Source organism: Arvicanthis niloticus, chromosome 1 (assembly GCF_011762505.2).
Source record: "Arvicanthis niloticus isolate mArvNil1 chromosome 1, mArvNil1.pat.X, whole genome shotgun sequence".
NCBI lineage: Eukaryota > Metazoa > Chordata > Mammalia > Rodentia > Muridae > Arvicanthis > Arvicanthis niloticus.
In genome coordinates this window covers 97,589,431-97,599,968 of record NC_047658.1, presented here as the reverse complement: position 1 = coordinate 97,599,968, position 10,538 = coordinate 97,589,431, and the positions used below count along the sequence as shown (strand labels likewise).

Here is a 10,538-nt window from a genome sequence, read left to right as displayed (position 1 = left end):
CACTAATAATTGAGCCGGGTATGGTAGTGTACACCTTTAATCCCAGCACTCCAGAGACAAAGACAAGTGGCTCTCTCTGAGTTCAAGGCCAGCCTAGTTTACATATCAGTTCCAGTTTAGCAGGGCTAGACAGTGAGATCCCATCTCAAAGAGAAAATGCACTAATAACTGGACTGGATGGCTGGCTGACCATTGTCCCATGTGGAACTGAAGACACCACCTCTACTTTAAATAAAAATTTGTAGAATCAGGGCAGTGTCCAAGATGGATTCAGAACCACTTGACTAAACATTTACAATTAAAATTCCAAATACCAGCAATTTCACTAGCACAGAAAATGGATTCACAACAGTGATATAAGTCAGTTCTCAACATAACCTGTCTCTGATGCCAGGTCTCAGGCTTCTAGCCAGATCAGGATTACACTATGTCCAGAAATACTCTGCAAATACTCTATCTGAGTTGGCTTCTCAGAATGAGTGACCATGACTGAAAAGATACAAACTGTGGCTTGTTACTAACAGTGCCAGTTGGGTATTGTAGCTCTGAGACAGATAGATGATAGATGATAGGTAGGTAGGTAGGTTAGGTAGATAGACAATACATACATAGATGATAGATAGATAGAGATAGGAAGGTAAACAGATACATAGATAAATAGGTAGATCCATTCATCCATCTATACATACATACCACACGATACACACATATGCACACACGCACGTGCGCAACTACACACACACATACACACACACACACACACACACACACACACGACAGACAGCACCCACTTCTACATGGCTATGTAAGATTGGTTTTCAACTCACCCTTTCATTGCCAAAAGAGCAAGAGTGACACTTCTCAGATACAGAAGACAGGACTGGCCCCTGGCTATCTTTAGCTCAGGGGGTAAGCACTTGTCCACCCCCTGATACTGAAGATGACAAGTGCTACCATTAGAAAGATGTTTTCATTCAGTAGATTCTGTGAGATCAACTTCCCCAACCTCCTAACAAAGGAGTAGAGTTTTGGGTTTGATTGGAAATGCAACTTGAAACATCATTTTGATGCTGAAGTACGATGGGCACGCACAAGACACACAAGGCATCCCAGTGACAAGCCGTTCCCAAAAATGTTAGCCTGTGTTAGGTAAGATCACTGTGGGCTATGGATGGGGGTGAGAAAGTGTTTTTTCTCAGCCATTACGTTATCTTAGGGTGGTGGGGTGATGGTGTCTTTGAGTATTGTTGGTATAGTGGTGAACATAGCTGCCACCCAAGATATTTTAACTTGTGAAAAAAAAACTTCATTTCTGGAAAACAGAAATTGGCAGATTGGAGCCTCAACTTCAGTACACATACAAAGATCCCAGGAGTCATCTCCACACTGGTGTTTGGTGATGTTTGGGAGCTGAGCTCACCATACTAGGAAAGCCTATCATAAAACCACAGGAGCCTAACCCACTAAGTACCAGGGTATACCAGTGGGGCCATTGAATCAGCAATTTCCTTTGACCCTCTGGTGAAGGAGATACTCGTGCTGTCATTTTTGCACTACAGATAAACTGAGGTTTTCTGTGTAACCAGTGAGGAGCAGAGAAGGGTCTTAGCCTTGACTTTTACCACACAGCTTCTGTCTGCATCCACCAACCCTTTCCCACAGACCAGCTGCTGGTTTTGACCTTTATATGCTTTCCCATTGCCCCAGTCATGTACGCTCTGGCCTTGGCAAGATGCAAAAAAGAAACCAAGCTAATGTTTACAATACATTTTGACATCCTCAAAATTCTAGATATCTAGATATCATCTCACAGATAAACAGCACAAAAGCAATTAACGATGTATTTGGTACTCTCCTTTTTGGGAGTACTAAATCACCAACATCAGGTGTGTGCTCCCTTAAACGACACACATTCACACATCACATGGCAGATGGGAGCTGCCACAGTGGACCAGGAAGCTCCAGATCGTATAAAAGTCTCAATAGGAGGACATGACAGCACCTGAGATCCTGTAGCTGCGAAGACTGGGACCAATCCTTCTGTGTTGGCCATTATGACTTTGATTTGTAAAGAGTTTTGGTGGCAGAGGGGAAAAAAAAAAATGCCTATATATTTCAGCAAGTGAGATTATTTTACAATTCTAAACAACAGTAACAAGTCTGTAGCTTAGCTGTCTTAGAACTCACTCTGTAGACCAGGCTCCAAACTCACAGATACCTGTCTGCCTCCCACGTGCTGGCATTAAAGGCATGTGCTACCACTGCCCAGTAATTGTAATTTTTTCTTAAGACTTATTTTTTACTTTTAATTATATGTACGTATGTGGTTGGGTATGTGGATGTGAGTACAGGTGCCCTTGGAGGCCAAAAGAGGGAGTCAGAACCCTTGGTGCTAGAGTTACAGGTGGTTGTGAGCCTCTGCCAGAGGTGTGTTCTGGGAACAGAACTCAGGTCCTCTATGGGCTCCTGATCATGAAGTCTCCTCGCCAGCTCTCTCTTTTCTTTTTGGTTTTCTATACTTTACAAATATGGCAGAGAAAAACCCCTAATTTCTAGTATTTACTCAGAAAATACTACTTTAAATTCTGAAGTGATGTAAACACTGAGTCATGAACTATTTCTGGGACCCCTCTAAGCCTGAGCCCGAGCTTCCCCAGGAAGATGATAAAGGGTCTGTGGATGCCGAGAAGGAAGGTATTGGTACCGTCTTGTAGGGAAGAGGAGACTTCCTGGCTACACAGATATTTTTCCTACATCTAAAGTTGGAATGCAGGAGATATGTGCCAGTGAGTGCTGCAGGAGATGGTTCAAATAAAATCCGTTTGGACAGCTCAGGCCACATGTGCTGGCCCAGAGTCGTGGGAGTTGTCCTTGTGGAGCAGCAGAAGCAGCTGGGAGCTGGGGGAAGTGTTGAGACTCGAAAAACAGGTGACCATGCATTCTTTCAGCATGTGAAAATATGAATCAAATAATTTGCAAAACACCCACAGCTGTTGGTAGGGGACACAACACAGGTACTAATTTAGACTCTAACAACACACACTCTCTCTCTCTCTCATACACACTCACACACACACACACACACACACAGAGAGAGAGAGAGAGAGAGAGAGAGAGAGAGAGAGAGCGCACTTCAACAACCAAATGTCTAAGTATTCAGCAAAGCCTATTCACCATGTCACGTCCACCATGTTTCCCTGTCCCTTAAGAATAAGTGTAAATAGCAGCTTCTGCAAGCTCACAGGCAGCAGTCACTCACTTGGGGTAAAAAGCAAGGGGTAAGGTTTGAATGGCATGGTTCCATTTGTCATCCACCCTCCTTGTCTGAAGAGCTCTGAGGAACGTGGCTTCCATTGTGACGAGCAACTCTTGCTTCAGAGATTAAAGCAGTATTGACCCATTTATTAGCCTCAAAAGGGACCAAACGAGGTTAGTGTGTGCCCATGCTAAGGATATAGGGGAGTAGGGCGTGACATCTAGGGGCTCTAGAGCTTTCTGGGGGTGTGTGCAACAGTTCTGCAATTGATCATGACCTTCATCATAGAACTCTAAGCACACTAAGACTTGTACTGTGTGTGTGTCTTGTGTCTGTGTGAGGGGTGTATGCATGTAGTAGACTTTAAATGAGTGAATTGTATGTTGTGTGGATTACAGCTTAGTGGGATCGTTTTGTTGTTAAGAGGAAGAACTCAGGTATGAAAGCAAGCATCCCTTCAGTCAGAGATGCCGCTCTGAGTCATTACTTTAGAGCTGCATTACTGAAGTGCACGGAGGACAGAAACGCTTCCCTGCCCCACCTCCCCACACACACTTGAGGCAAACTCCTGATTCTCCTGCCTCAGTTCGTAAGTGTTGGTACTACAGGTGTGCCTCACCACCTCTGGCTTCCTCTCACAGACAACAGGGCATGCAGAAAATCATGTACGGAGGGGCATGTTTACAACCTCAGCACTTAAGAATTGGAGGCAGAGGATCAGGAATTCAGTCATCCTCAGCTTGATGGATTCGAGGCTAGCCTGGGCTACTTGAGACACTCTCAAACAGAAAAACACTACTATCCTTCATGAAGTCAACAGCACATCTGTCTAAGGAAGGTGCCATGGGCCTTGTGTCACTGACCCTTCTGCTTCTCCCAAGTCTCTGGCCTCTGCTGAAAAGCCTTTCAGAGCATATGTCTCTGGAACTGAAGGTAAGGTGGCTGAGCCAGGCCTTGGGCTCTTTTTGAGGAAAGAAAGTGGTTGCTAGGACCAGATAGTTGAAGAGAGCCAAAATCCTATGTTAAAAAGCACATTTCCCAATAAAGACTCAGTGGCCACTGTACCAACATCTCTAGGAAGAAGAGAAGAGAGCTTTCGGCAGCAGGAGCTTAGAGCTGCTTTGAATCATATAGGGCCCTTCTACCTAAACGATTCCACATTTGAAAGCAGCTGTGTCTGCACTTCAGCCCGTGCACCCTGGAAAGCATGATTGCCTGCAGCCTACCACCCAATCACGCACAGCCCATCAACACTTCACACTTTCCCAGTGGTTTTAAATGAATTAAAGCACAAGAAAAGGAATAAGACATGTCGTCCAAGTAGCTCCCATGCCTCCAACCACCCCTCCCACACTTTTCAGAATCCTAGCTCATCCTGAAAGGATAAGTGGGGTCACTTAACCCTTCCCATACAGGAAACCAGGCCTCCTGAAATCACCTGTTGGTTTGATTCAGTTAGCATGAGGGTAGGGATCATATTGGATCTGAACCTAGGGGCATTGCACCCAAGTACCTGTCAGTGAGGAGTTCTGGAGCCAAGAGGTACAGCTTCTCATCTTTGCTTCCATCAAGCTCTGGAGGGGAAGAGACATCTGTCTTCTCGTACCCTACAGGAGCAGGGGACTGAGGGCCCAACTGTTCCTTTGCCTGCTGGCATCCAGCCTGGCTGTCCCCTTGACTGGTGGCTGTGTCCTCCATCGCTGAAGCCCTGTTGGAGCATCCTGAGTCCTGACAGCTCCCGGGCTCTGCTGAGTCACCTGTCACACCGGGAAGCATCCTTGTAGTACCTGTTTCAGGGAGGTCACCAGACACACATGCCCAGGTCTCAGCCCTGCTTGGTGTGATGTCACCTTCTGCTTCCGCAGCAGCTCCTGTCATTTTGCTAGGATCCAGGGGAATAGCCAACACTTCTCCAGCCAATGTGTTGGGGGCATCCTGGTTGCCCAGCACATTTTGCATGTCTGCAGTACTGACAGCACCTTCAATCGGTCTTTCACCCCCAAGTGTGGAAGGGATCCAGGGCTCACTGTTAGATTCAGGTGCATCCAAAACGCTTCCATGAGGAGAGCCACTCAGGGCACAGGTGGATCCTGACAGATTACTTGAACCCTTAGTGTGAGCAGGGTCCCGGGCACCATCTTCTCTGTGTTGATTGTTCCTGGGCAATGTTTCCAGGTGCTCTTTTACAGAATGGCTTTTGTCACCTTGAGCAGAAGCCTCCTCTGCATCTCTATGGCTCTGGGGAGCCTCAGGGAAGCCAGGAGCTCTCTCTGCTGGTACCCCCTGAACAGATGCAGAAGAGGGAAGGCCCACTGCTAACTCCTGCCTGCTTCTTGCCTGCTGTGAGTGAGCCGGAGCTCCCTGGCCAGGCTCCCCAGTCCCCTCTAGCCTCTCACTTGTCACTGTCAGTGGGACACAGGTCACCTCTCCTTCAACAATGGCACCTGGCAGGCTCTCCTCCAAGGCTGTCTCCACCAGACTCACCAGCTTCTCTGGTGCTGGGTCCTGGGGAACTGGACGAGAAACCTCAACCTTATCAGCTGACCCTTGCGTCGTCTCCACCCAGAGACCTGCAGGAGGTATAGGGAGAGGGGCAGCAGCCACTTCTCGGGCCCCATCTAGAAACTTTTCTGAGTTCAGTGAGGCATTGGGGCCCTCAACCAGCACACTCCTTGGAACTCCTGACTTTTTACTAGGTATACTATGGGGCCGCTCAGCAGCCAGGGCTCCGAGCACCGACTGTTCAAAGATCTTGGTAATATGCTCCCTGAAGTCAGGAAGCCCCGCTATTATGCTGGTCTGCTTGGAGCCTGCACTCTCACTACCTGACGTAACAACCCTCAGATCTGAGGTCAGTTCTACCTCCCTCTCCCTGTTACCCTCTGTCTCTCCTGCTGCTTCCTCACTAGCAGGGCATGCTGCAGTCTCAGAGGGCCTGGCATTTGCTTCTGGAGCAGCAGCTACATGCGTGTCTCTTGCTTTCTGCTCATCTCTGACCAGGAGAGGCATTCTGTCCAGGTAGGGCATGAGACTCACGTGTCCCTCAGTGGTTCCAGCTTGGGGAATACCATTATCATCCCCTGCTGCTGAGATTTCCCCACCTGCAGTTCCTGGTTGCAAGACGGTGGTGAAAGAGACAGCAGGTATCTTTTCAGGGGTGTCATTTTCCAAAGCAGGTGGAGACTCCTTTACAGGGCTTTCATGAGGTGCTCCGGGGTCCTCAGTGGAAACAGCTCTCATGCTACCTCCTGCATCCTTCCTGTTCTCACCACTGATGTGCAGGTAAGGGGTGTCAGGCACAATCTCTTCAGGTGATTCAGCTGGCAGAAGGCTCTGTGGGCCTGAAACAGTGTGGTGTGTTAGAACATCCACAGTACTTCTGGGAATCCCATCTGATTCTCCAGCTGGCAGCAAGGCATCCCCACAGCTGGGCTCAAGCTGTGCAAGTTGGCATGGCTCATTCAGGGTAGAGATGAGGCTCTGGTCAGTCTGAAAGGAGCTACTACACAGAGCAGCATCTGGTGCCTCTGAAGCCTGCTGGGTCCTAGAGTCTCCTTTGCTGGCATCGATGCTCACCTCCGGAGATCCACCTTTATCATCTTGTTCCTCTGCTCTCCGGAAACTTCCAAGAGGACTCTGTTCTTCTGAACCCAAGGTGGCCAGCTGCTCCATTTCCAGCTGGGGGGCTAACTCTGTCTGGGTCTCATCACAGGCCTTGCTCCCTAGGGCATCCTGGGTAGGTGTGACTCTGGGACTGGTAGGCACTGGGTCTGGAGAGTGGTGTGCTGTATCCAGGAGAGCTACTGAGTCAGGTGGACAAGGCGGGGCCTCCACTATGTTTCTACTTGCTGTCTCTGTCTTATCCAAGCCCTGAGGCGGAGGCAGTACGTCACTGGCTTCAGAAATGCCCGAGTCCCCACAACGTGCTTCTTCACGCTGGCTGCCTGTTTTCAAAGTATCAGCCAGCTCCTGTTGGGACTTGCTCAGCCGCTGCCCAATAAAGAAACTATCCTTTCCACCCGAGTTTCCTGTAAGAGAGGTGTCTACTGCAGGAGGCAGGATCTCCGAGGGCTGACTGCTTCTGCCTGTGCCCTCTTGCTCAATCCCCCCTAGTGCAGGCAACTTTTGTCCCAGTGGGGTTGACATTTCTGACATCTCTGACAGTGTACCTCCCAGGACTGTATCCTTGGGTGATGAACTTGGAATATTGCATGGACTGCCTTTGGAGGGAAATTCTGACCCCAGTTCCTTTCCTCCTTGAGTAGACAAATGCACATCCTCCCAAGGCTTTCCATCCTCAGGCACCGGGATTGAGGAAGGATGTGTACTCTGCTTCTTCAGACCTGGGCCACTTAGACAAGCCCTTTGTCCATTTGTAGGTGATTGGTCCTTGTCACAGAGAATAGCAAAGATGGATGCTTCTGGGTTCAGTTGGGATGGCTGGAGAGGGTTCTTTGAAGGTGGTGGGAGACTGTCCTCTGGGCAGGACAGTTTTCCCTGACAGTCTTGTTTCAGATTGAGCATAGCAAGTCCATGGCCTATTGTTGAGTCTTTCCCATTGGGGGAAGGTGACGTATCAGCATGGACTTCCTGTCCAGGTCCAACCTTCTCTAGCCCATAAGGTTGGCCTGGGGACATCAGCAAGCCTTCCCCGTCACAGCTGCAGGGCTGATGCAAGGGTGAGTGGTTCTTCTTTATTTCCAGTATATCCTCCATTTCCCCAGCTTTGGGTACCTCCTCCACAGCTGCAGCAGGCAGGAAATCTGCTTTCTCAGGTTCTGAAGCAGGAAGTGACTCTGTTGCTTCCAATCCTCCCCTGTCCTGAAGCAGGATGGGGCTTTTGGTCTGCAATCTTGAACCTTCCCAGATGGCTTCTTGGGAAGGAAAGTGATCACCAGTCCCACCCGATGCTGAGGACAGGATGGGGTCCTCCTCATGGAGTTTGTGCAGTGAGGTAGCTGCATCAGTCACATGGGATTCAGCAACCACCTGCCCCACAACCTCTGCTGACCCAGAGTGGGACCCATCCATGTGGCCAGCAACCTCCTGTCTAAGTGGCTGTGTTGAATCTGAGCTGGGAATGGTCTTGTTCTCTTCATCACTGTGTGGCTTTGAAACCTCATCTTTCTCAGTCTCCAGATGGGGCTTGTCATGAAAGGCTTGAGACTTCTCTTCGTCATAGTTCTGAGCCTCTGCACCAGCAAGGGCTCTGATGGCTTCTTGCGGTCCCTCAGGGTTGTCTCCATGTGATCTGCTTTCCTCTCTAGCCACAATTCTATTTTCAGTATTCTCGGGGGCCTTGGGACCATCAGTTGGTCCTACTGACCTTCTAGAACTTTCATTTGAAATGCCATGGGGAAAAGTTGGCAGCAGCATCCCTTGTTGGACTGTAGTATCATTTTGCCCCTGCAAGAAAGGTGCAGGAACCCTCTGGAGGTTACCTTCCGATTGTTCTTGTGTACTTCTAAGATCTGATGTTGGCTTTAGTTCTGCCACCCATGTATCCATCTGTTCTGTGGCAGCCAGATCTGCAGAAACTGAAATCTTCGTCTCAGAAACTGTCTCTGCGGGTTCTTCTGAGGCAACAGAATTCCAAGCAGCTGGATGTGTAGTGGGACTCGAAGCCGTATGTGTTTCCTCTGTTCTAGTGAATGGAGGGGCCTCACCACTCAGAAGCAAGCTCCCATCTGGCTGGCTGGCTGCTGCCACACAGACACCTTGCTGAAGCTCAGTTCCTGATGTCCCTGTCTGTAGTTGGCTCTGAGCATCACTGGTGTCCAGAATCTCTTTCCAGGGGCCACTGTCTGCTGGTGCTGAGGGCAGCTCTGCACATGGTAGATGCATTTTCATTTTCTGCTGGCAGCTTTCCTGGGAGGCAGTGCTTGTCCCCGCTCCAGGGTTAGCTCTAGAGTTGCTTTTACAGGGATGGCAGCCTCCGAGAAGCTTCAAGTTCTTGGCTGAATAAGTAGGCAACACCTCCGCTCCGCCTCTTTCTCTCTCTGATGATCTTGGGACTGAATCTTGTGTGTCCATGGTCTCAAGTTTTGGGGGGGACTCAAAGACAGCTGAGCTTTGCATCCCCAGCTGAATGGCAGCAAGGGCTTTAGTGGTTGACTCTGGGGAGGCACAGTTGTCTATATCCTCTTTCCCTTGAAACTCAAAATCACAAGGCCCTTCACCCTCTCCATACAGCATCTTTGTCCTTGGCTCCTGGAGAGGAACTAGGGAATTCCCTGGCAATTGGCCAGTGCAACTGGAGGATGAGCTTGGTCCCTCTTCCTTCAGCTCTTTGTCTCCTTCAGCACTGGGGGTTCTGGCAGCCATTGAATGCTGTGTAGAGCCATCCACTTCAGGAGTAAATGTCGGTAAGATATCCCCTGGGATGTTGGGGGAGGGTCCCATTCTAAGGTGATTTGTGAGGGTACCATCTTCAGGTGCTTCTGCTTCTGAGATTGCCAAGCAACCTTCTGAGGGGCTCTCGGTGAAGGGCATGGAGGCTGAGGGGCACAGCTGTGATGATCTGGGCAGTGGAGAACCTTCTGGGCCCCTGGCTTCCTGGGGGTGCTCCCCTTGCTCAGTCACCTCTGGGGACACAGTGCACGGATCCAGGTTGGCAACACTTTCAGAAGCAGAGCAGGAACCTCCTAGCCCAGTGCTGCCAACAATGAAAACATGAATTGTTTCATTGGTTCTTACAAGATGCCAAAGACAGAGCCACATCCAGGCATAATGACCCCAATCTGACCCCCACCAAAAGGCTACCAGGAGCCTCCACCAAAACCATACTGACCTCATGCAGCTCCTTCCATAATTATACATGCCCTTGCTTCTTCAAAAACCAATGCAGGAAGTCTCAAACATCCAGGTGTGGGGCTTTCTATGCAGGTCAGTAATGAGCAGGGAAATATGGAAATTCATTGAAAATGTTTTTTTTTTCCTAAAAAAATGCAGGAAATTTTTTTCATGTGCACGTGTGTGTGTGTGTGTGTGTGTGTGTGTGTGTGTGTGTAAGCCAGAGGACAACCTGGAGTGTCGGCCCTCACATTGTTTGAGACAGAATCTTATTGCTGTTCTTCTGCTGTGTACACCAGGAGGAGTCTCCTATCTCTGCCTTCCATCTTCCCTTAGAAGCATGGAGGCACAGACGCTTGGCTGGCTAGCTGGCTTTTGTGTGGGTTCTGAGAGTTCGAACTCAGGTCTTCATGCTTGCTCAGCAAGTACTTTTATCTGCTGAGCAATCTCCTCAGTTCCAATACCTCATTTTTCTGAGACAGACTATCTC

General features: G+C 49.2%; 1 protein-coding gene across 13 annotated transcripts in view; it reads right to left on the bottom strand.

Annotated features, from left to right (window-relative positions):
- Positions 1-10,538, bottom strand: part of Tacc2 (transforming acidic coiled-coil containing protein 2) — a 214,624-nt gene that overhangs the window by 131,306 nt on the left and 72,780 nt on the right. For 11 of the 13 annotated variants that reach the window (XM_076911611.1, XM_076911624.1, XM_076911669.1 and 8 more), the window contains one exon: positions 4,770-9,911. The exons of the other annotated variants lie outside the window; for them this stretch is intronic. In XM_076911611.1, coding sequence (XP_076767726.1) covers positions 4,770-9,911 — 5,142 coding nt within the window. The remainder of the gene's footprint in view (positions 1-4,769; positions 9,912-10,538) is intronic. 13 annotated transcript variants of the gene reach the window in all.